The sequence below is a fragment of the Nelumbo nucifera genome, chromosome 2 (genome assembly GCF_055504915.1).
Source record: "Nelumbo nucifera cultivar China Antique chromosome 2, China Antique-T2T, whole genome shotgun sequence".
Lineage (NCBI taxonomy): Eukaryota > Viridiplantae > Streptophyta > Magnoliopsida > Proteales > Nelumbonaceae > Nelumbo > Nelumbo nucifera.
In genome coordinates, this window is record NC_142650.1 from 40701171 (window position 1) to 40728258 (window position 27088).

The 27088-nt window shown below is 40.6% G+C and overlaps 1 protein-coding gene and 1 non-coding gene across 2 annotated transcripts; both read left to right on the forward strand.

Moving 5' to 3' along the window:
• Positions 1 to 16637: 16637 nt before the first annotated feature.
• TRNAP-AGG (transfer RNA proline (anticodon AGG)) lies at positions 16638 to 16709 on the forward strand. Its single transcript has one exon. It is a non-coding gene; the product is annotated as a tRNA-Pro (tRNA).
• A 1356-nt stretch (positions 16710 to 18065) lies between these two features.
• LOC104599206 (osmotin-like protein) lies at positions 18066 to 19157 on the forward strand. The gene has a single exon (XM_010261646.2). It carries the CDS (start codon positions 18184 to 18186, stop codon positions 18976 to 18978), a length of 795 nt encoding a protein of 264 aa, XP_010259948.1. The 5' UTR covers positions 18066 to 18183; the 3' UTR covers positions 18979 to 19157.
• The last annotated feature ends 7931 nt before the right edge of the window (positions 19158 to 27088 follow it).

The following is a 27088-nucleotide window of genomic DNA, read 5'->3' on the forward strand; positions in this document are numbered from 1 at the left end:
GCATTGGGATTTTAGTAATCTTCTATGTCTTGGTATTAATATCAGAGTATCTAATTCATTTTTATTTGTTATGCCATTTTTGATGCATCTAGATGGGTTGTAGTTGTGGGTGTGGCGCATCCTATTTGATGGTTGGATTCCTGTAGCTCAGGTTGACATTTTAGTGAAGAATTTCCAGTGAAGGTAGTTTTATTGGGAGCAAGGTTTGGCTGGCAGTGGAGGGAATTTAAAAAAGAGGTTAATTGTTTGGTCGAAATTAAGCTGGTATGATAACAGCAAATCACTCTCTCAATTGATGATGGATGTGCTCGTGAATGAAATGTTGACAGCAAATCATAAACGGGAATGTACATAAATCCCCTGTCCTGAACTATGAGAATTCTGAGTCTCAGAATTAAGTCATGCTTTTCTGGGAAACAGCTTTCTCAGTTTAAGGGAGTGGGATGTGACTAGAAAGGTAACGCGTGTTGATTTTGTTTATGGAAATTTTGATTCGCCACAAAAGGTGAGAATTATGGGGCCACAGCCACACCGGGTTTTCTTTTTAAAGTCTCTTTACAAATGGATCTGACAAAAATTCCAACTCCAATTTAGGCTCGTCGTCATGGATCTGATGTTTGGTCCTCCTACTTTTTAGCATTCTTTGTTAAATCCAATCCGAATCCGAGAGTTTACATTTACAGCAAACAATGGAAGTGCAATTAATCAAGGTCCCACCTTTATTCATTTATTTTCAAATTAAGTTTTAAACAAGTGTAATGGAGAAAATCAACTTGCTAATATTTAATAGGGAATGATCGAGGAAAGGGGAAGAGTATATATATATATATATATATATATATATATATAACGATACCATATAAATAACTCGATATATTATTAGAGAGAGAGAGAAGATAAAAATGAATGTAGTATCATCTCGTTATTTTGTCAATACAGTAGACCTAGAGAATATTATTACAATAGTTTAGGTTCATCACCAAGAAAAAGAAATGGGAACCGGAATATCATGTTGTGTATTTTTGAACTCCGGTGCTTTCGAATTAATTGCTCTCTCGTTATTTTTTGGGTAGTAGTTGTGTATTCCCAAACAATACACAATTGTTATTTTTATGAGGTGTGGTGTGACCCATTATCATCACCCATCACCCATGGGAGTAAATAATTGTGATTTGAGAGAGGAGGAGGGGGGCAATAATAATGCATCAAGGGAATCACAAGACTTTTTTAATGGCCAAAACCAATCAAGCAATGAGGGTAAGGTCAAGTATGGCGTCGGTGATAATTGCTTGTATCGCAAGCAATTCCCACTCCCCGAATGGATTTGGACCACTTTGGGGTCTGGAGTCTGGAATCGGTCCTCTTCACTTATCAAAAATAGGATTAAAGAAAGACTTATCAAAATATTTGAAAACAAGGAACAAGGAGGATGGAGATTGATAACGTCCTTACCTTTACATGTGGCTTAAGCGCGCTTATACAGAGAGACACGACCTCATCTCATTTATTATTAAAATAATTAAAAAGAAAAGAAAAAGGTGGAGGAGGAGGATCTCTCCTCTCTCATAACTCGTAACTCATTGCCTCCCCTGGCCCTACAGGCTACAGTGACGGCATTTGGAAAAGCCAATTAAGGGAGAGAAAGTAATATGATATGTTGCCAACTTTGCCTCAAATAATACAACCGGAATTGAGTTTGCAAACCCTAAACGTGGCTGCCCATAACCCATAAGGTACAGAATTTGCTGTGCCTTATAAATATACATAAATTGCAATATAATTACATCCATGGTCCACTCCTCTGTGCCTGATTCCTTTTCTTTGTACAATAAAAGAGAGATAGTCAGTCATAGATGACTGAATTTGTTGTATTTGTATCAAAGTTCAAAATATCGATACGTCTTATATATTAATAGGGGCATATCGGGTGAAATGATACATTTTTTTTTATTTTTTTAAATCGGTTTAGGAGGGTCGGTTTAGGGCTCCTCTACCCTCTGAATCAGTCAAACCTTCGATATGCCTACTGTAAAGGTAAGGGCAGAGCTGAGATTTTTTATTGAGGAGAGCCAAAACCTAAAAAACATGAATAAAGGAGGCCAAAAGCTAGGAAATATGAGTAAAGAGACTAAAATACAAATGGAACTTAAATAGATTTAAAGAAAAATTTGAAGACATAAAGGGGGCCATGTCTCCCCTCCGCCACCCCTGGTTCTGCCCCTATGTAAAGGCATATCGGAGAGGTCTTGAAACAATACATATCATGAAAAAAACATTAGATATGGCAAAACGAGAGAGAATAAAGTCTGTGTGTGATGCATCCGTGTTTTATTAGCCGAATTAAAGCAAATCAGGGCTTACTTATTTCATTATTTTCTGAATAAACAAATTTCAATCTCGTTCAATATAAACATCGACTTTGCATCTTCTTTATTTTTTATTTTTTATCTTAATTTAACTCCCATTCTACGCCACCAAAAAAAGTTGCATTTGGATCATGGGAACAGATCCATAGGATGTGGCTGTGAGGTGCATGTGAGGAGATAGATCCCTATTCCTCGAATTGAGTTCAAATTGGGACCAGTTGGGCTGATTGGCACAACAGTGGTGCTTAACCATGGTTTTTAAAATTCAATCGGTCAGAGGTTTGGTTATTGGTTCGAACAATTCAACCGTTCAACTTGAACGGTCGACCCGTTCTAATAAAAAAACCAGTTGGGCTGATTGGCACAACAGTGGTGCTTAACCATGGTTTTTAAAATTCAATCGGTCAGAGGTTTGGTTATTGGTTCGAACAATTCAACCGTTCAACTTGAACGGTCGACCCGTTCTAATAAAAAAATTAAAAAAATTGAAAAAAACGATTAAAACAGTTTGAATGGTTAATCAACCGGTTCAGCGGTTTATTGACCAAAATCAATGGTTTTGAGGGGAAAACGGAACCCATCAGGGGTGACCGGTTCCTGTTTTTTCCAGTCCTGATTTGAAAACCATGTGCTTAACCCAACATGCAGATGGTGGATTGGCACTGCTTGGATCTACTACCCACAACCACAAGCTGTTCCTACCTCTTTACCCATGAGGCATTACAGCTGAGCGTTAGAAATCTCTCTTTTGTCATTCATGGGAGATGTTCCTGAAGTGTGGTGCTTTATGTGTATGGATGTGAGAACAATTTGTGAATAACAGATTCTGGTTTTAAGATCTTCACTTTCCGCTTTTGTAGGGGGAGGCCTTGGACTTCCTGCTTCCATTTTAAGGGTGTTTTTGTTTCATGGGAATAGATATCGAAATCAGAATTGGACAATTCCAATTCCAATCAATCGTTTGGTTGATCAGAATGGGAATGTGATTGCCCCCTATGGGGGAATGGCCCCCTCTATTTTTTTTAGGTAAAATATAAAAAACCTCCCCTGAGGTTTTTGACAATCATAAAAATCTTCCACAACAAAAATTTCCTTCGTAGTTTTGAAAAATCTTGCAGTTACCTCTCTTTCATCATTGTCTGAGTCAGAAAATGTTGGTCTAATGCATTAATTTTTTAAAAAAATCCATTTTATCCTTATGTCTATCCATTAAAGTGAAGATTTACTAAAATACTCCCCGAAGAAGTTTTTAATTTTTAACTAAAAAAAAATTCCCTAGGGTAGATTAAAAAAAAAGTAAAGTAATTTCATTTTATAAAGTCATGATTGAATGAAGTCTAAAAGGGTAAATCTGGAATTTTGATTATATATTGAAAGATTCCCTAACAAGTAGTAAGGGTAATTTTATAACTTCAAAGTCTCTATTATGGAGACAATAATTATTTTTTTTCTTTTTCATAATTAATTGGGACATTAATGAAAGGGAGGTAAGTTCAAGTTTTTTTCAAAACTATAGGGGAGTTTTTGTTAAAATGGCACCTCAAGGGAGGTTTTAATATTTTAGCATTTTTATTTCTTTTGGCAAAAAAGCCCCCATTTTCCTATTCAACCAAAGTCCTGAATTTTCACAGGCCTTCACCCAAGTATCCAATGTTGGTTGTTGATGACCACCATATTCGGCAATCGATCTTCCTTCATCCAATGTTTTATACAAGGATTAAAGTATCAGTATCGGGTATCGTATCAGACAACTTAGATATGAATACGCTTTGGAAACACTTAGATACACTAGAGAATTACACACAAATTTCACAAATACATCAATAACATTAAATTTATGGCCAAATAGCCATAAATAATGTATAAATATATAAGAAATATATATTTAATGTTGTACATAAAAATATATTATAATTAATATAACTGAATGCACAGATATCATACAATGCATTATTAAGAGTTCAAGATGGATCTATTATATTTATCCCAATTATTATTATCAATTATTTTCTATTTTTTACTTTTCAACATTAACAAAAAAAAGATAACTAAATATTAAATTCTCAAATATAAATTAAATTATCATTTAATAATTAATAAAATATATATATAATTTTAACTTAAAATATATAAAATTAGTTAAAATTTCTAAGATATATATCATATCAAACTCATAATTTTTAATTATTAAAATAATTATTTCATTATTAAATTTTTATTTTTATATTTTTTTTTAAATTAAAGTCATTTTTATACAAATGTAAATTAGTGGATTTGATATATTCAATTTAATATTATATTCTTGAGTATCATGTAAACAATTTTTTTTGTAAATAATAAATATATTATCATTTCATGTAAATTAAAATATTAAATAATAATTACAAAAATATAAAAAATTTGTATGATATATATCATGTAAAAATTTATAAATTTTAAGTAGTAAGGTAATTATTCTACTATTAATATTTTATTTGTATAAAATTCTTAAGATTAAAATATTAATTATTTTAGTTTTTAAATATTATTTCATCTTTTGATGTAAATATAGAATTGATAGAATATTTATTCTATTTGTTTATAAAACGCTAATTTTAAATATTATTTATTTTAGTTTTTAGTTGGAGTTGATAAACATAAATATTGATTATTTGTTTGGATAGACGTTAAGAAAAAATATGTTATTTCGTTAAATATTGCAATGCAAGATATGACATAGTGGTTTGAAGTTGGGTTTAAGACTTGTAGTGTTACGCGTGCGATGTTTCGAGTTTAAATCATGTTGTTATCATCATTTACATTTTTAATAGAAGTATCGGCCGATACAATACGATACGGGCCAATATGCATCCGTATCTTTCCCTTATTTCTCTCCCTCTTCCTCTTTGTCGCTGCTGCCATTGCTAATACTACTGGCAGTATTAGCAACAACAGCTTCTTCCTCCCCTCTCCTTTCTTCTTTTTTCTCCTATTCTTCTTCTTCTCTTTTAAAAGGGGCAAAATTGAAAATTACAATTGATTTCGGTTCCCAATTGAACCAAACAAGCGTCAGGAATAGATGAGTTAGGTTCCTTGGGATTTCAGTTCTAGTTCCAATTCCGATCCTAAACACAAACCAAACGGACGTTAAGGTTTGAATATTTGGGCTTTAAACTGCTAAGGGAAGGGATTGTACCTTGATAGTTTATCTCATCCTAAACCGCACGTTGTGAAGGCTTTGATGTTTGGTTTGGATTATGCTTTTAGCGAGTCTTTTCTTGTTAAGGTTGATCTCTGTTGGAGGTGGTAGGACATCGTTTGTAGCATTTCTACACATCTTGTGCCATTTGCGGAGGCCACAAGTGTTCAAGGTTACTTCCTTAACATTTCCTCAGCAAGGTGGGTCGGGATATAGTGCTGTATTTTTCTCTTTCTAGCTGTTTGTGTCAGTTGGATTTGTAATCTGAGCATTTTTAAATGAAATTTGCCTTTTTCCGGGCCATAAAAAAAGTAAATCTTGAAATGGCTGTCTAAGCCCAACATCAGAACCAATCTAGTATCAGCAGATTAGCACTACCCACTTTCCTAACAAGTAACAAGAGCCCATATGTTTTATGGTCAGTCAGGTCCATCAATCCATTTTGGATCAATCAGATCTATCAGTACATCCCATCACTCTTTTTGGCCCCCGAAGCCTTTCCTTACCAACAAGTCAAGGTCCTACCCATCAAGCCCAAATTACTGGTCAGCATTTGAAACCCAGTCTCCATAATCCATCGAATTTATTGCATAAACCTAGTCCTGTCTCACCCATTGGAAAGCTGTCATGGATCCATACATCTATTATTCTTGTCTTCTTTGTAGTTGAGCTGTTCTTCCAAAAAGAATAGGAACAAACAACAAAGGCTGGAAGGATATCCGCTGGTAGAAGTGTCAATTGGACTGGATTTGGTCCAACCCGATCCAGTCCAATGTGAGTCCACCTACAAATCTAAATCAAACCATTAAAAATGTAAATGGACTGGATTGGATCCAATCCAAACCGGATGAAATTATATATAAACAGAACATATAAAAAATTTAAAAAAAAAAATATATATATATATATATATATATTAAAATGAAGAAAATCTAAAAATTACAAAAATATTCCCTTTGGCATTGAAAAAAAAGTGCTTTTATAAAAGTATTTTGATAAAAATGCTTTCATAAAAGTGATTTTGTGTCAGTTTCAATTCTGATTGGTTTTAAATCAGACAAAGGTATGATCTCATGATCCAATTATTAGAAATTTGGTTTAAATTCAATTCAAACTAATAAGAATATGAACCAATTTACTTTGGATTGGCCCAACCCAATAATTATAATGGACCATCCAAATCCAATTTGATAAGATTTAAACTGAATTTGATCCAATCCAAAACCGATCGATTGACACCCTACCTGCCAGAAGCCCAAAGATGGAAGTGCTGCAGCGGGTGGTGTTCTGCGGGACCATTTGGGCAACTGGAGGGGCGGATTCATGGCTTACTTCGGAACTGCTGGGAATTAGCTGGCCAAGTTGCGGGCGGTCAAGATTGGCCTTACGCTTACCTGGGAGTCTGGGACGTGGGTTTTAGGTGGATCATTCTGGAACCCGACTCCCTTTCAACAATTTAGATGCTGAAGTCGAATAGTTTAGCTCCTTAGAGGGTGAGTAATCTCAAGGAAGGAATCCGACTCCCTTTCAGCAATTTAGATGCTGAAGTGGAATAGCTTAGTTCCTTGGAGGCTGAGTAATCTCAAGGAAGGAATCTCTAAGCTCATGACAGGAACTGGTGTGTGAAGGTGCAACAGTTCTATAGGGAGGCCAATCAATGTGCAGATTTCCTTGCTAAAGGGACTAATTGTTATATCTCAAAGGGCAAATTATAGAAAGCTCCTACTTTGTGATATAACAATTAGTCCCATTAATTTTAATCTTATATGGGCTCTATTTGGGAAGTGTGCAAATACAAATGTGTTCAATGCAAAACTTTATATTTACACTGTACAAGTAAGTGTACATAGTTGTATTTGCACTCATTCTCAAACTAAGCCTATAATGTCAAACACCCCATCATCATCTATTTAGTATTTAGTATTTACAGTTGTTGTTCATATCAGTTCATCTTTATATCAAAATATTTGCAGGACAGGATTCGTATGGTGAACCCCAAGTGATTTCCAGGCCCAGTAAATTGATCGCACAACGTCCCTCTGGATAAAACCCACATAAGTGTAGGCTCTCTCTCAGGGAAAAATTTTGGCTATTGGGACCAGACTGTGGAGTAAAAGTGTAATTATCTCCTATTTTCTTTTGACTAAAAGACAAACAAGGGCATAAATGAGTTAAGGTGTTATATATGAGAATGTTTTCAATATCCCACCCTGACAGATTTTCTATTCACTTTTCATGTTCATTCTCTAGCCCACTGTGAATTACAATTACACATCTCTCAATTCATAATAAAGATTTATTTGAAGGAGTGCAAGCCATCAAAACGAAGGCATCCTCTCTACATATGAAGACATCATGTATTTATCTATCCATTGCAATATAGCCTGTATATCTCAATTGACTCTATGTTAATTAATTAATATGTAGCAGCCATTACCTTTAATTAATTGTGCAAAGCAGGAAAATCAACTAGCAATCTAAGGGTTATAAACTACAAAGAGGGAAAAAAAAGTAAAAGAAATCTCTTATTTGTGGCATCAAAATAAAATTTCAATTGTTGCATTCCGCTTCAGTTTTCTGGCATTCTCTTTAGGGATGGCTAACTTTCCCCGTAAAATCGGGCCTCGCATCGCTCCGAATTGGGCTTGTCTTCTCCGATCATAAACAATGATTGGGTTGCGATGGGGAAAATATTTTTGTCCCAAACTAGGGACGGGGTGGAACAGGTTTTGTATATAATTCCTCGAGCTCATCCTGAATCCAATGATAAATTATTAAAATATACCTAGATTTAATATTAATTTATAAAATATCTTTAAAGTGCTCCCAAATTTCTAAAAACTTTTAAAATCCCATAACCTAATGCTTAAAATACTCCTAAATTCCCATAATCCAGTGTTTAAAACACCCCTAAATACCCATAATCTAATTTTTAAAATACCCTAAATATGATATATTATTAGGATGGTGCAAATTTTACAACAGTTACAATGAATGCAAATGAGTGAGACTGCACTGTACTGTACTATAAAACCTCAACAAAACAGAACAGAGACGTGTGAAGCTATCTTTTACTTGATGCATTTAAGAATGAAAGCCTCCAGCAGCCAGCACACAACAAGTTATCATCGTAAGTGATGAGGGGTGATTTGGCCCGACCTAATGAATAGAAGACACGTGGACGGGACCTTCCAGCCAAGCAATGACTCAACACTTCTTGCCACCTCAGCAGACCGGGTCACTTCAGGTCCTCGGACAGAACTGGAGTCGGGAGACCTCGGTAGCCGCATGCACCAAGGTGAAACAGGGTGGATTCTAGAAGCTCACCAGTTGTCCCCGAGCCTTTCGGGATCATATCGCGTAACTATAGGACTTATCCTCATCCCGCACGAATTGGATGGAAGTGATAAGCCTTATCAGCTAGCATGTTGGCCACCATCTAAAACGAAATGGACTCCTACCACCTACTCCGAAGATCCCGGAGAGGCTCCTTCGAGCTCACGGTAGTTCAACTATATAAGGACATTGAATCTCCTTACACAAGGTATGCACGATTACGTTCTCACTAGCTCTCTTATACTTAAGCATTCAACTCAAAACCAAGATCGCATTACTAACTAAAGCATCAAAGCAACCTCGCCGAGTTAGCCACCCCAAGTTCTCTGATCTATTTCTTTGCAATTTGAACCAGTTCGCTAAAGTTGGAAAAGCTAAAGTTCTTTACCTCCCAATTATTTCCTACTCAATGGCTTCTTCAAGCAATACTGGAAAGAGTGCTGACGTGATCGTCTCTGGGGGACAAGATCAGAGCACAACCAACCAGGAGTACCATTTGGTCTGCATCGACTAGTTTACTATCCCTCTTACTGCTTTGGGGATTTCTCCTCAATAGACTTCTTCTGGTACACGGCAGTTGAATGTCTCAGTACCTCAGGTGAGCACCACTTTCTCAGTGTCGGAGCCCTCTGTGGTCCCGCCTGCATCAATCTCAGAACCCGAATTTGAATAGGAGTCCGAACCAGCAGCAGAATGTGCGTCGAGATCCTCCCCGGGGTGTGGGAAATCCCCATGTTCCAGTTCCTCCCCGGAACTAGACCCCACCTCGAGACAGGACCGAGGGTTGGCGTACACCCCCTCCCCATCAAGGGGTAAAAACCAGAACGAGCGACTCAAGGTCAGCTACCAAACACGAACCGATTAGCAACAACAATCGCGGAGAGAGAACCGCGAGCCCCAAGTAAGTAACCAACAGCAGCTCGGGGCCAAAGGCGCACGCTCACGCTGAGTCCCCTCTGAGCCCCGCAAAAGCCATCAGCAAGTTCGTGACCGCAAAGAAGCGGGAAGCCGGATCCCTCTCCCATCTCGCAACAGTTTCTGAGAATGTAAGCGGACGAGGATCGAAGTCCAAGACAACACGGAGGTGAACAACACCAATGTGGAAGTAGCAAAGAAGCAGCGTCGCTACAAGTCATGTCGACAGTCCGCCAGAAACAGCCTAGCACCTAGGAACAGTCAGCCACTAGAGTAGAGCAGGGTGCGGGAGGAAAGTGAGCTCTGTAGCTGCACAGCCGGCTCCAGTTCTAATGAGCCAGCCCTCCTCCCTGTCGTCAGAGATCCTTGTAGCCCCAAGACCAAAGAACTTCAAGGTCCCAACTCTGGAGACCTACGATGGGAAGTACGACCCCAATGATCACGTCGATGCATTCCAGTCTCAGATGCTCCTCCCTAGGGCAGACGAGGCGAGCATGTATGTTGCCTTTTCTACTACTTTGGGGTAGCCAGAACGTGGTACAGGAGTTTAGCGTCGGGCTCAACTACTAGCTGGGCCTAGTTCGCCGATCGCGTCAATGCCCACTTCATCACTTGTAAGAAGTGCCTGAAGTCCCAAGTGAACATTCTGAACATGGTGTAGAGGGAGAGCGAGACCAACCGAAGTTTTATTGTGCGCTTCAACGCCAAATGCTTATAGATACCAAACCTCAAACTAGTTGTCCGACTCACTACGGCGTTAAAGGGAGTCAAGCACAAAGAGTTTGCATGGCACCTCGGTGTTTATCGGTCGAAGACCATCGAGAAGTTTCTCTTCGATGCCAAAAACATTATGAAGACCGAGGATGCGCTTAACCCCATGGTTGAGGCCCTGCAAGGAGAAAAGAGGAAAAGGGAAGACGAAGAAGCTAGCAGCAGTAAGCATTGGCGAAGGAAGAGTAAGTCACCATGGAGAAGTAGGTCTCCAAGAAAGAAGAGTAAGTCTCCATCTAGGGGTTCTAGATCAAGTCGGCGATCTAGGACCCCACCTATTGAAAGAACATCCAACACCCCACTCAATGCAAAGCGAGTAGAACTCATGACGGCGATTAAGGATTTTCCTTTCTCAAGTGGCCACCCAGGTTGCGAGGAGATCTGGCAACCAAGAAACTGAACTACTATTGCCATTTCCATAGTGACACCAAGCATAGCACTGAGAACTGCCAAAACCTTCGCGACGAGATTGAAGAGCTTATTCTTCATGAGTATTTGAAGCAGTACATCCAGTGCGATGGTAGGGAGTTGGGCGATTGCCAAGCCAACCAAAGAAGAGGTGCTCCGGAGTTGAACAGAAGAAACGACCCGCCACCCCGGCAGCAGCAGCATTAGCCTGAAAGACAGGCCGATCCGCGGGGTGATCAACATGATCACCAGTGGGTCCATTGTTGTGGGGTTTACAACAGCTGCAAGCAAAACATCAGTTCGGGAGCTCGAGCATGAAGCAGAGAACCCACCGAAGAGGCCTCGATTCGAACAGACCATCTATTTCACTGAGGATGACGCTCGTGGGATACAATACCCGCACGATGATGCCCTCGTCATCAAGATAGTAATCAATGACTTTGAAGTAAAGCGGATATTGGTGGACTCAAAGAGTTCCGCGGATGTCTTTTTTCTATAAGTTTTCAAGAAGCTACAATTGCAACGAAGTGATATGCAGCTAGTAAACTCACCTCTAGTAGGGTTCAACGGCGAAGTAGTCAAGCCCCTTGGACGAATCACAGTGCCAGTTGTAGCACTTACGCGATTCTAGTTGGTTACCTCATACAACTCCTACTCCATAGTCTGTTGGGAATTTCATCGCCAGATAGTGGTGGACACGACTACATGAAGGGCTTGCAGAATGGGCCAACCTAAAATCGCGTTGTAGGGAGCCGTTCAAGGGGCTTGACTACTAGAGAATCCACCCGAGCATACAGAGGAGCAAGCTGCCTCGATGGAGGAAACCATCCATATCCGAGTCTCCGAAGACGAGCCGATGAAGACCCTCCAGATCAGCGCACTACTAAATGAACCTCTTAGATCGCAGCTGGTGAGTTTTGTACTTGAAAATTTAGATGTTTTTGCTGGGTCCACGGCAGAAATGCCCGGTATTGACCATAGCGTAATTACTCATAGACTTAAAGCAGACCCCTCAATCAGGCCAGTTAGACAAAGAAAATGGAACCTCACCCCAGAGTGGTGGAGGGTAGTTGACGAGAAGGTTGGGAAGCTCCTCACAACAGACTTTGTTAAGGAAGTCCAATACTCGAGTTGGGTGGCCAACCCTGTGCTGGTGAAGAAGGCCAACGAAAAGTAAGCACATGTTAGTTGACTACACCAACCTCAACAGAGCCTGCCCAAAGGACTACTTTCCACTTCCTAGAATTGAACGTCTGGTAGACGTGATCTTGGGGCACGAGTTGCTGAGCTTCATGGACGCCTACTCCGGCTACATCCATATTAGGATGGACGTAGCTGACCAAGAAAAAACTGCATTTGTAATCGAACTGGGTTATATTGTTATAAAGTGATGCCCTTCGGATTGAAAAATGCTAGACCAACTTTCTATCGACTTGTAAACAAGGTTTTTGAACCTTTTGTTGGAAATAAAGTAGAGTGTTGTGTTGACGACATGGTTGTGAAGACCCAGTTTTTGAACTCTTTAATTGATGATGTAAATTGCGTTTTTCAAATTCTAAGGAAATATAACATGAAGCTCATTTCGGACAAGTGTGTCTTCGGGGTCACGTCGGGCAAGTTCCTCTACTATATAGTGAGCCGACATGGCATCGAGGCCAACCTAGACAAAATTAAGGCCATCCTAGATATGAGACCTCCCCAAAAAATAAAGGAAGTTCAAAGGCTAACTGGTCGGGTAGCCGCCTTAAACCGGTTTATGTCTAAATTGGCGGGTCGGTGCCTAACCTTTTTTAAGGTGATTAAAAAGAATGAAGACTTTGTGCGGACAAAATAATGCCAACTCACGTTTGACGAGCTAAAAAAAATACTTAAGTATCTCACCGGTTTTGACCCGACCTAAGGAAGGCGGCGAGCTGAAGTTGTACCTCTCAGCGAGTAATGAGGTAGTCAGCTCGGCGGTACTAATCAGAGAAGTAGACTGGGTCCAATGACATGTCTACTACGTAGGCAAGTTTTGCAAGCTGCGGAAACTAGATACCCCAACATCGAAAAGTTAGCGTATGCGCTAGTAGTAGCAACTCGAAAATTACACCCGTACTTCCAAACCCACACCATCATTGTCTTTACCAACAAACCTCTGAAGCATGTTTTTCTCAAGCCCGAGGTGTCTGGTAGGTTGACAAAGTGGGCCATTGAGCTAAGTGAGTACGACATCCGGTTCAAGCCACGGCCAACGATCAAAGCCCAAGTCTTGGCGGACTTCATAGTAGAATGTACGTTCAGTGCACAGGCCCCTAAACTGATTGAGCCGCTAACATGTCGGAAGAGTCAACCAGCACGGCACCGGTCTTGGTCAGGGTAGGACCAATCTGGGACGAGGAGCCCAGGATCCTCTACATTGACGGCTCGTCTAACCAGTGAGGAAGTTGTGTTGGACTAATACCGTATGGGCCGAGCAAGATGAAGCTAGAGTATGCTCTCCGGTTCGGATTCGGGGCATCGAACAACAAGGTTTGTAGTAAACCAATTCAACGACGACTACGAAGCTCGAGATTCTACTATGGCGGCTTACCTAGCTAAGGTAAGGGAACTCTTGTCGTGCTTCCTTTCTTGGTTCATCAAGCAAATACTGAGGTTTGGGAACGCTGAGGCCAACACCTTGTCGCGGTTGGCGAGCACCAGTGACAATACGATGCGGACAATATACATAGAAGACCTGCCTCGCATTCTCAGGGGGGCAGAAGAGGTCACTCCTGTGTTATAGGCAGAACCGAGCTGGATTAACCCACTCGTTGATTATCTGCTCCACAAGACCCTACCAGTAGAACGCAATGCAACTCGGAGGGTAAAGCGTCAATCAACTCGGTGCATCCTTATCGACAGGCGACTGTACAAGAGGTCCGTTACGCTCCCCTACCTACGTTGCTTGTGGCCTTCAGAAGCAGAATTGGTACTTTGTGACATCCATGAAGGACTGTGCGGAGGATACTTAGGGGATAGAGTGCTAGCCCAAAAGGCACTAAGACAAGGGTACTATTGGCCCACCATGAAGGCATACGTATTCGAGCTCGTCAAGAAATGCGACAACTGTCAGAGACACGCTAACATCCTTCATCAACCTGCCACTGATCTAAAGTGAGTTGGAAATGGTCACCCCGCCGTTGAAATGCGACAACTGTCAGAGACACGCTAACATCCTCCATCAACCTCCACTAAGCTGTCAGAGACATGCGACTACTGTGTCTCCTTGTCCAACTTGATGTTGGGGTCCTGAATGGCAGGCCTTTAGTGAGTTGGAAATGGCCACCCCGCAGTATTACGAACCATGAAGTAGCGCTTCTTCCAGGTCGGGACTTTGTTGGGGAAGTCGTGCAAAATTTTGTAACCAGGACGGGTAGACATGTAATAGCTTCGCCTATGCTCCGGGAGGACACAGGCGGAGTTCTTTTTGATAGAGCAGATCGAAGAAAAAATGTTGAGGGTCAAGCGTTGGTTATAGTCGTGAAAAAGGGAGATCGAGTTGGGGTGGAGTTAATCTATGGCGATGTCAAAAAATTTGACGACCTCGATGATAAAGGGGTGAAGTGGGAAACGCAGCCCCAGCCGCAAGTTGCTTGTCAAACACCATGATCTCGTCACGACCATGGTCCCAAGGAAACCTTCCTAAGGGAATACTATACACAAGGTTGTCGGGGAGCTTGTAGTGAGCTACCAGGGACAGGAATCTGTCAGCCGTTATCGTGGAAGGGCTGAAGCTGTTTGGCCCCCTTACCGGAAGCCTCGCACCCCTGCCAAGGTGTGTCCGGCTCGAACGGGTTGGTGTCCAAACTTCGTACTGAGGCATCCACCTCGGCTGGTTGAGACTCTGCAGCCTGTGCCAAGGTCCCCACCTCGAGTCCGGCTGACTCCTCACTCAAGTCAAATAGGTTGCCCGTGCTAATATTAGACATTCCGAGCTACATGGAAAAGATAGACAAGAAATGGAAAGCGAAGACATGACGAACTCACCTATGAACTGAAGTAGAGAATGAAGCGACCTCAACAAAACTGGAGTAGGTGGCACCGACCAAGAGACAAATGCGCAATCTCAGAATTTTGATACATGATGTGTGGCGAGAAAAATGGGCCCCTCTATGCCCCTATTTATAGCCGTTGTGCCAGGGTTCCACGGTCGAGATCTTGTGTAATCCAACGGCTCTCGTGGAAACCGATTGAGCGTGTGCTCTGGTGTCTGCAGAGCTCATAAACTGCATGACGTCCATGCATGCCTGGTATGCGATCTGGGTTGTCCTGGTCGAGCCAAGCGAGTCAATCTGGTCTGACCAAAGAACCTCTCTTCCGACCAATAGAATTCGGGCCAATTCCACCTAGCCTCATCATGAACTCCCCGCACCGGGTCGGGACCCTTGGCACGGGGAGTGCGGGGCAATTGATGAGGGGTGATTTGGCCCGACCTAATGAATAGAAGACATGTGGATGTGACCTTCCAGCCAGGCAATGACTCAACACTTCTCGCCACCCTAGCAAACCGGGTCACTTTGGGTACCTCAATTACCTCGGACAGAACCGGAGTTGGGGGACCTCAGTAGTCGCATGCACTAAGGTGAAATAAGTTGGATTCTAGAAGCTGGGTGGTTGTCCCCGAGCCTTTCGGGATCATATCGCGTAACTGTAGGACTTATCCTCATCCTGCCCAAATCGGATGGAAGCAATAAGCCTTATCAGTTAGCGCGTTGGCCACCATCTGAAATGGAACGGACTCCTACCACCTGCTTTGAAGATCCTGGAGAGGCTCCTTCGGGCTCATGACAGTTCAACTATATAAGGACATTGAATCCCCTTAAACAAGGTACACGCGATTACTTGCTCACTAGTTCTCTTATACATAAACTTTCAGCTTGAAAACAATATCACATTACTAACTTAAGCATCGGAGCGACCTCGACGGGTTAGCCTCCCCGGGTTCTCTGATCTGTTTCCTCACTGTTCAAACCAATTCGCTACGCGACCAGTCCCCAAGTAACCTTCCAGATAGGAGCTCTCAAATCGTACACCATCAGTAAGCGAGTCCGGATCTGCTCCACACTCAGCTTGTCTCACACTAACCTCTCAGCCTGTAACATCCTCCGTATTTATATTTATTATTCATGGGAGATATTCCCAATATTGGGTGGAATGTGACTTTGAGGTCAGTGTGAGGCATGCTCTGTGAGGAGCAAATCCCAATTCGTCGTGAGCTAGCGCTAGCCGCAACCAGTCGTCACACGAGGCCACAAGTGGAAATGGGATTCAATCAATGCAAGTTCCGTCTAAACAACCTTTATTAGTCGAGATCGAATCTACTCCTCATATAAGGCGCTTCACATGCACATCCTACCATGCATTGGGAACATCTCCCATACTTTTAAATTATTATTCATGGGAAATGTTCCCAATATATGGTGGATGTGCATGTGAGGCGCCCAAGTGTGAGGAGTAGATCCCATTTGTTATTAGCCTTGCATTGAGAATATTATCCTATGAAATAAAGCAAAGAAGTACGAAGATATTTCCAATACAAGGGAATTGGGATTTACTCCTCACAAGCATATAGTGGGATGTGTCTGTGAGGCGCCTGAACTGTTGACAAGACATTACTTGTTATATAGTAGTTAAAATCGAAAGGGCATTTGGTCTAGTGGTATGATTCTCGCTTAGGGTGCGAGAGGTCCCGAGTTCAATTCTCGGAATGCCCCTTTGCTTTTAATATATTTATTTTTGGTAGTGACTTTCTAAATTCTTTAAAGAGCACGTTTACAGTATTTTATTACCACGACACCTCAAAATAAACACAGAATGAGGTTTAGAAGATTGACCGGATATGTGAAATTATGAGAACCACTGTATCAGAGCCGTGTCAGGACTGATAATTCTCTCTCTCTCTCTCTCTTCCCGCCAAAAAAGCCACAAAGCCATGTGCCATGTGCCATGTGCGTGTTGTTTATAACCACTCACTCACTCACTCAGCCTTTTTCTTACACCCTCTCCTGGCCCTCCTCTGACCCCCACCTTGCCTTGAAACTTGAAAGAGAACAGAAAAAATAAAAATGTTATTTCTTGATTTTTTCCCTTGCATCTTTTTTATTTTTTACTTTTATAAAAAGTCTAAACAACAAACACCTCGGTTCCTGCGTTGCTTATCTTGTTTGCCCAACATGTTTGTCGTGACTGTCTGTTTCAACTTGTCCTTTTTCTTATTATTTCCTTCATTTAAAAAAGCTCGCCTTTTCTTTTTAACTTTTTTACTTTTAACCCATCTTTAAGTAGTGAGTGCCTATTCAGTGTTAATTCACATCTCTCTCTCTCTAAATCAACCTAACTTTCTATGTGCATCGCAGAGGGTTTGTGACTGTGAGACTCAAAACTCAAAAGCCGCCTCCGCCCGATGGTTGTCAAATGTCTGTGTTCTGTGTACTAATTACTTTTTCTTCACCAACTTATCATATAAATACTCTTTATTAGTCGATTCAAACTTCTCACAAAGTAAAGAATGGATCTCAAGGATGAGTGGCTTGGTTTGCCCCCAGACTTCCTGCCTTTTCGTCTATTGCCTTGGTATTATGCTTTTGCCTTTGAGTAATGAATCATAAATTCATCCTTTACTCAATAAAATAAAATAAACAGTGGCCGTCTATTGTGTATATCTCGCTTTATTCCCTTGGCATACCCCTCGAAACTTCTAGCATAGAAATTATCCTGTGTTAGACATCACCTCACCTGTAGAATGAATGGAATACAATACAGATCTTAATTTGTGATGGGTTCCATCTTTACAGTAAAAAGTATTGAGTACTCTAAGCTGGACCAGGAGTCAGGACCACCCAAAAATGTTATACTTTAAGTATACGATCAATTTGCAATGTGTATTGTCATTTGTGAAAATAATAGTAGCAGCCCTGTAGGTCTTCGGAGAAGCGGAAACACGAAATAGGATAAGGACGGAGACGAAACAGCAAATTTACAAAAAGAAGCAAGTAGAACAAGCAAGGGCATTTTCGTCTTTAAATCGTACTAACCCAGATGCCGCCTGGCGCCTGCCTATATATAGATCAACCCCAGTCCCCAGTCCCCAGTCCCCAGCCCCCAGCTCATCGCGTTTCATATCCCTCCGCCTTCTAGGCTTCAGGCTTCTACACCCCCCAATCCACAGACCAGTAGACCACAGCCACGATGACTCTTCTGTCATCTTCAGCTTCTGCTTCTCGGTCTTCGTTTCTCCTCTTTGCTCTTTCTCTCGTCCTCCTCCTCCTCCTGTGCCGTTCCACACTGACCCATGCTACGAGTCCTGGCTTCATTCTGACAGTGGTCAACAACTGTCCCTTCACCATTTGGCCTGCCATCCAGCCAAACGCCGGTCACGTCGTTCTCGAGCGCGGTGGCTTCGCCCTCCAAACCCTAACCCACAGGTCCTTCCCCGCTCCGGCTCACCATTGGTCCGGTCGCCTGTGGGCTCGGACCGGTTGTACCTACTCCAACGGCCGCTTCTCCTGTGCTACGGGAGACTGCGGTGGCCGCCTCGAGTGTAATGGCGCCGGTGGGGTCACTCCCGCTACCCTGGCGCAGTTTAGCCTCCACCATGGCCACAACGATCAGTCGTCCTACGGTGTCAGCCTGGTGGATGGGTTTAACCTGCCGATGACGGTGACCCCGCACGAAGGCAAGGGCGTTTGTCCAGTGGTGGGTTGCAAGGCTAATCTGCTTGAAACTTGTCCCAAGAGCTTGCAGCTGAGGTGTCCCCCTGGTCACGGGCCTGTGGTGGCGTGCAAGAGCGGGTGTGAGGCGTTTGGAACCGACGAACTGTGCTGCAGGAACCATTACAACAGTCCGCAGACGTGCAAAGCGTCCAGCTACGCGGAGTTCTTCAAGCACGCCTGCCCAGCCACGGTCACCTACGCGCACGATAGCCCTTCCCTCATGCATCAGTGCTCTTCGCCACGCGAGCTCAAGGTCATTTTCTGTCACTGAAATGTGACAAAAAAACCGAGGAGTGGGAAGGGCTTTGGCGAGCCTAGACACTTGCCCCGATCCTGTCTTTATTTTCTGTAAATCTATCTGCCTTGTGTCCTTCTCGTCTTTGTTGCTTTACTTTTTGCCTTTTGTTAATGCAACTTTCATGATGCAAATGTTTCTTATCTTTTTCTTCTTCTTGCCTTGTTGGACAACATTGATTAGATTGGGATTTTCTCCTCACAAAGCGCGCCAACATCGCAGCCGTGCATTTTGAATATCTTCCTATGAATCGAAGCATCAAATACAAGGACATTCTTAATATACGGCTTAAAACGCAAGTGGAAATGTGAAACGTAAAAATTGTTAAACCTACTCTTTTACTCTATAATGCTTTCATTAATGCTAATCACTTAATCAGGGTAGTGGACGTTATTTAGCGAAAACGAAAATCGGGATAGTGAACCAAAAGAAAAAGGCGGTGTCAGACTGCTGCATGCTCGAGCCTTTTTTGAATTTTGAAATATTTTTCATAGGAAAAACTTTGATATTGCGGAAATTTGCGATCCCCAGTTTTTATTAATTTTGGGCAACTAAAGCTCAAATCCGTGAATTTGGATACGGATTCTCAAACACCGTGAAGATCGTACGGGCTCCATTGTGTTGTTTTGGTTGGTTTAAAAATAGGTCATCATCCATGTATTTGAAACCACCATTTTCGTACGCGCGTTTAGCTTTTAAGTCATTGCTCTTCTCTTTCTTTTTATAAAAAAACTTAGAAATATACCTTGAGTTTTAATTAATTGGCTTAAATCCAAGTTTTTCAAAAGGATTTTAACATTTCTTGAATTATATAATAAGGATGGCTTATTTTATTTGAAAAATTACTAATCAACAATTAACTTGGAAAATAAATGTTATATAGTGGTGCAAATATATGTTTAACGGTTGCCCAATTTACATCCATTGCCATTTTTATGGCATCACTTGAAGAAATGAACAATCACTCTGCATATGCAGTTACGTTTTTCTTATGTCAATGCGGGTGCTCATTAAGCATTCTTTCTTTGAAAGATGCATCGGCTTCTAATTCACAAAATCCTCTCCTACCCATTATCACATCGTTTTAATCCATTTGCATGTGATGTATAATTTTTTTTTTAATTTTTAAAAATACCCTTTTACATTTATTTTGTCCTTCCTTATTCTTTAAATTTTCAAAATAGAATCCAATGGCAATGTATTCTCAAAACCTTAGATGAAAATTGGGATTACAAATCCTGATGATGTACGCATTCTGTCGTTCCTAGTTGGATGGCAGCTCGTAAATGAAAATTGGGATTATATATTCTCTGATGGTGCACGATCTAGTCGCTCCTAATTAGGTGGCAGTTCAGACGTTGGTCTGCTTAAGTGGTCGGTCAAACTGTAAGAGAACACAATCAGGGGACTCGGGGTGATTTATCTGGTTTGAGCACTCCGATGCTTAAGTTAACAAAGAGTGTAGCGCGAGCTAAAGAGCTTTATAAGCAAGAGAGCTAGAGAGCTAATATCACGCGTACCTTGTAAAGTTGGATGTGAAGCCCTTATATAAACGAGTTGTCATAGGCCTCACGAAACACATCCAAAATCCCCAATCCGCATTATTCAGAGTCCGTTTCGCATTCGGATATGGACTTCATGTGAATTAATAAATCTTATCGAGTCCGTTCAATCTAGACGAGATAAGGATAAGGCTTGTGAACGTGCGGTGTGATCTTGAAAAGGTCGGAGACAACTGACTAGCTTTTAGAAGTGAGCTATGTGGCACATCGGTAGATCGGGCCACCACAAGCTATTCGGGCCTTAGTCTTGACCGAGGTGCCCAACCTGACCTAACTTGCTAAGGTGGCCGTGGATGCTGAGTTGTTGTCTAGTTATTAGGTCGCTCCACGTGACCGCATGCTAATAGGTCGCTCCACGTGACCTCATCAAATCCCTTGCCATCTCAATCTAATGCCTCCTCAACCCTTGGAAGTGTGAGCCAAATGATCGGAATTCCAGTGACTAATTCATCCATAATGCTTTTGGGGGAAACAAAATTGCAAATCGGTTTTGTAGCAAACACATAAAAAACATACAAAGATTGTTTGATTGCAATAATATAAATATCTATTTAAATTCCAAGCCAATGTTTTTAGTTGAAAAGATTTTCCATGAAAACAGATGTCAACCCACGAACAAAAACACTGAAGACTCACCTACAGTGTATATAAAATAGAAGAGCCATCATTTCTTCACCCTCACTAACCAGAGACTTGATCCCTTTTTCCCGCAAAAACAATTTACAATTGTACTAATAAATTTAGAGGCATTTCGTCAACAGTCGATGGTTACCGTTTGAGAGTTGGATCTTTGAACTAGAAGGTACTGCAAACACGGTTTGAGAGCTGCATCTTTGAACCAAAAGGTACTGCAAACGCATATGCCTTTGTGAATGGAATCGAGATCTTTTTGGCAGAACGATATTGCCGAAAGAATGACCCCAAAATTTTCCATGACTTCTTGCAGTACCAGAAAATGAAAAAATTTTGATCAATTAGGTTTTATTTTTAGAATTTGAGAAATAATGAAGGGTATATTCAATATTTCACTTTTTTTCATCAACATTGTTGAAAAACTTAAGGATATTTTAAGTAACTTTTCAAATAGTAGAATTTTTTTATCCATTTGAATAATTATAGGGATACTTAAAATATTATAAAAACTATACTACATTCCATCTCAGAATTCTAAATTTCACTGCAGACCTACAACAATTTAAAATTCAAAATACCCCCGCTTATAACACCAATCCCTGCCTGTGTATTGGCATCAATTCCGAACTGGCATTTACCCCAATTATACTGTGGAACTATGATTTATTGGGGTGGATTAAACAATAAAACCTCTAAGATATTCAGGGGATTATAACCGATAGGGACAACTTTTGGGCCCTAATATCAATAAAAGTAAACTTTTATACATAATTTCTACAATAACTAACTTTTTCTTTCAAATATCAAATAGGGGCAGAAACAATGTCCATCTCCTTATTCCTCCTGTCCATCGAATAAATCTCCCCACCTACGATCTTTCTCTCCCCCTTCTTCTTCTTCTTCACATTTGAGTTTTTCCAAACTCAGAGCAGGACACTTCCCTTTCTTTTTCTTTTCTGAGGCAAAAGCAGTTAAGCAGAAGGAGATGCCTCTCGTACTCCGACCTGATGTGTCTGGTGGAGAAGCGAAGCAACTCGCCGACACAATCTGATCATTTTTCTCAGGAGAAGAAATTAATAACAAATTCAGGAAAAGAAGAAGGCAGAGGGTAAGAACAAGGCACAACACACACATTATAGTAGTATTTCTGGGAAACTGCGTGTTTCAATTTGTGGCATCGGATGCGTACATGAGGTGATCAAAGTGGTAACATCTAACAGCAGCATCATGGAACTATACGCACCCATCACCGTAGAGTGCATCACCAACAAATTTTCGGGCTATAGCATATTTTGGAGCCGCAATCTCTTCACCACTCGTCCACAATGAAGAGCTCCTCTCCAGAGACATACTATCTACTACCTTTGCATGCTGGGAGAGGAGCCCGAATCACTAGAGATGGTGACCTCAGACCAAACGAATCTCTTTCCCTTCTTCTTCTTCGCCATTTTTGTTTGTAGCAAACTAGCAATTATAAGGGTGAACAAATGAATAGAGATTTGTGATCAATATTTATTAATATTGGGGAAGATTTGTTCGGTGGTTTGAAGGAGGAAAGAGATGAACAGTGTTTCATCCCCTATTTGATACTTCTCAAAAAAAAACTAGCTTATTTTAAAAATTATTTTTATTGATATTAGGTCCTAAAAGTTGCCCTTATAGACTATAATCCCTCAACCCCTTTATCTTTATCACCAAACACTGGTGTGTTAAAAAATCACTAGGGGGTCTTGGGTTCACTATGTGATCAATCGTAATCTCTTGGCAACCATGCTATATTGATGCAGTGCGGAACTGAGAAAGGATTAACTGAACTTGGTAATCTGTTTTACAGGCTATGCCAACAATTATGTTCCATGGTGAAAAGTTATTCTTCATAGTCCAAAGGTAATCTGTTTTACCGCTAATTGGTTAGAGTTGGTAAATTCACAACGTATTCTGAATCTTCCGCCGAATACCAACAAAATATATTCAACTTTCCGACTAGGAGTGGATACAAGCTGAGCTGAGTTGAATACCTAGTTATTTGAGCTTGGCTTGACAAGATAGTGTTAAGTTTGAGTTCGAGCTCAAGTTTGATTCAAGTTAGAGACTTAGCTCGGATTCGGTTTGGCTTAGAAGTTTCCAAGTTCAAGCTTGACTACAAACTAATCTTCCTATAAAAAAATAAAATATATACATACAAAAAATATTTTTATTATATATAAAAAATAAAAAATTATATATATAATATTATTATACATATAATAAAAATTATATATGTATGTATGTATGTATGTGTTATGGGCCCGAGTGTAGGATCGCGTCACGGGTCGTTCCACGGCAGGAAACCCTGATCTTTCCTTGCCTTTGGCCTTGCGCACAGACCCTATTTTGCCTATTTAGCGGGTGATTTGTCCAAGAGATCACCCGAACTCTCCCTTGGGGTGATTTGTCCAAGAGACCACCTAAACTCTCCTCACTCGTTTCTTAACTAGAAAACTGAATCCTTTATTTCAATTCGTAGCTCCTTAAATAGGAGATTACAAAAGAGAATTCCTTGTTGGATTCGGCTAGGTTAGGGTAATCCAACTCAAACTAAAACTCCTAATTTCCTACTCAAACTAAAACTCATAACTCTTACTTAAGAAGATAAAACAAGATAGGGAAAAAATAAGGGATAAGATAGGGATAAGGGATAAGATTAAGCTAGCAGCGAGTTGACGTGTCCAGATAAGGGTGGGCCCACCCCTATGAGCTGTCGTGTGGGCCCCACTCTGCTGCTGCTGCCAGGTGCGTGCGCGCAGCTCATGGTGCCGTTGCCGTGCGGTGCGTGCGCACGGCTCATGGTGCCGCTGCCGTGCGGTGCCGGGCGTGTGCGCGGTGCGTGTTGCCGTGCAGTGCGTGCTGCGCGCCATGCATGTATGTATGTATGTATGTATGTATGTATGTATGTATGTATGTATGTATGTATGTATGTATGTATGTATGTATGTATGTATGTATGTATGTATGTATGTATGTATGTATGTATGTATGTATGTATGTATGCATTAGGCTCGAGTAGCAAACAAACCTATATATTGAGCTTGATCTTGACTCGAAGCCCGGTTTAAATCGAGCCCAATCGAGCTTTTGACGAACCGAGCATAAATAGCTCATGAATTGTTATATATTGTGGATCTGACACTGCACATCTTATATATGGCGGATCCCACTTTTATGGTATAGATGTGTAGTGTCAAATCATTAGAACATATTTTGTTAGTAGGAAATGTTGATTGTTTAAAATGTCTAACCGGTTAAGCAAAGACTAAATCAAATGGTCTTGGTGGAGAAATGGATTGTTGTATCACCTATTGGTAGATTTAAATGCATTGTGGATATCCATTGGATCCTCAATGTGGATAATATCATAGATAAGGTTCTCTTTGTCTTTGATGTGTTGGCAAAAAGATAATGTGTTTTATTTTGGGTTATTTATTAGAACACCCCTTATAGTTTCATAGATTTACTTAAACTTATCCTATAGTTGTATTTTATTAAAAGACACCTTATATTTTACAACCTATTTACTTAATCGACCTTTTATTTAGAATTATTTGTTTTGTTGTCTTAAAATAATAACATGATCACCTAAACTAAGTGGAAAATGTTCAAGGGGCATGGACCCATGGTTGTTTATTCCAAAGAGTACCTCTAAATTGGAAAATGTTCAAGGGTATGGATCCATGGTTATTTTATCCATATATACCCCTAACATATTTTTGTATAGAAAACAAAATTAACTAAATAGAGAAAAATAGAAGGGTAAATCTCTTAAACAACCCCTACTGTTCATGAAATTGACAAACTGCACCCTTACTGTTTACATATTGTCTTAAAATACCCTTAAGTTTTCTGACAATTGTCTAAAACCTCCCTTGCCATTAATTTTCTGTCACACTCCGTTCACATGTGATATCATGTGAGTGGTAATTATTTTAAAATTCCTAAAATACCCTTATTGTTCACCACCATTGTCAAAAGTTGCAGCGGTGGCGGGGATTTTGATATTGTTCACCACCATTGTCAAAACCGGAATCTTTCGTGCTTGTCTTTTTTTTTCTCCTTTGATTTTTGTTTATACGGACGGATTCAAGGACCCTTCTCCATTGTGTTTGAAGGTCGGCCACGGATAGCGAGGAGTGAGGGCACGAACCAGAGCAAGACTGCCTTTGCAAGATTTGTCTTCTACCAACTAGTTCAGAAAGTACATGTTAATTTTTGGCGTTATCCTATGAATCTGGTTCAATCTCACAAGGAACAATGAAGCCATCATCTCCACCTTGAGATCAAGCCGCGAATAGATTTTGTTGCAAAACAAAACAAAGCAACATAATTTAGTGACGTAAGGAGTGTTGTTGTTCTTTTGTATCGCCGTGAATTGGTAGAGGATTCCATTTGAAAAAATACAGGGTACTGTGATAAGAAATTAAATCACACACCATTTTGGGTTATGAAGGAGGGTTGGGGAAAGATAAGAGTAGCTTACTCCTGAACTTGGGTCGCATCAAGCATACAACCCCAAAAGGCCAACGCCACACGAAATGGCACGGTGTAGAACCTAATGGTAGCAATCAAACAAAGCACCATGAACAAGAATGTGGCTCATGGATCTCTGTAAATGTTTGTATTCTCCCAAGCCTCCATAGCTACTTTGTTGTTGGTTGTACATTGCTGCTATACATCATTGATTATCCAAGATGTGGTATCCCCATCATAAAGTGAGACTTGGAGATTGAATCCGTGAACCAAACCTCGAAACCACTTGGATTCAGATATTCTACTTTTGTGAACCAAACCGTCCTCCGTATTCAATCATCTGTCCAGACTTAGGGGGTGTTCTATAGTGTGGATGAGAAATTGCTGGGTGGGGACTGGTCCACACCAGACCATAGTCCACAGTTGTTCTAAACTATGGATAGATTGTGCGGACCGAACTAGTCCACACCCACGGTGGCGTGCTGTAGGTGTGGTGTGGGTTGGTCGATACCATACTTTTTGATTCCATGTATCTCATATACATTTTATGGGAGATATACATAGTTGATCATAAATGTCTAATTTTTGCATTTATATGGTAAATAAATTGAAAAAAAGGCATTAATATGTAGACAACAATTGCATTTTTTAAATAATTAAAAAAATTAAAATATTATTTTTGATAAAAATATTAAAAAATTAATATTTGAATAATGAAAAAGAGTTGAGAAGGAGAACCATCGGACTTGTGCTAGAATTAACATTAAAAATTATTATTTTATTGATAAAATATTACAAATTTAAATTTAAAAATTATTAAAAGATTAAATAAAATGAGAGTAATTTGACCAATGTAACGCAGGTGCATTACACTAAAACTTTCCCACAAATTGTCCACACCATAGTGTGGACCATCCACAAATTGTCCTCACCGAAACCTTCCCCCGTCCTTGTCCACGCTATTTTGTGGACGGGGACTGTCCACACATAGCAAAATGAACCAGATTTGATTCTCGATCATCACTTGTCTCACTTTCACTTCTAGTTTTGCATTCTTGCTGTTGTGTAGTCGTCTCACTATCGGTTTCATCCTCCAATCGAGTGTCTGACGTCTGTGACAATTTATCGTCATCGTCCACCACAACCATGGATGTCTACTGAGACAGGAACTAGGGATGAAGTCCACAACAGAGTAGGCCAGGTCATGGTATCCGACAACCATGACTTCAGTGCTGATGATGCTGTGAACTAGAGATGAAGTCCACAACAGAGGGAGTCCACTTTTGGCCAAGAAATATCGCGACCGCCACAATATGATTTTGTGTTTATTTATTCATCAGTTGGGTTTTATTTTGAAAATTTGATGAATAGTGAAGGGCAAATTCAAT

Coding starts and splice junctions, on each gene's coding strand:
- LOC104599206 (XM_010261646.2), top strand. CDS start 18,184: ATGACTCTTCTGTCATCTTCAGCTTCTGCTTCTCGGTCTTCGTTTCTC.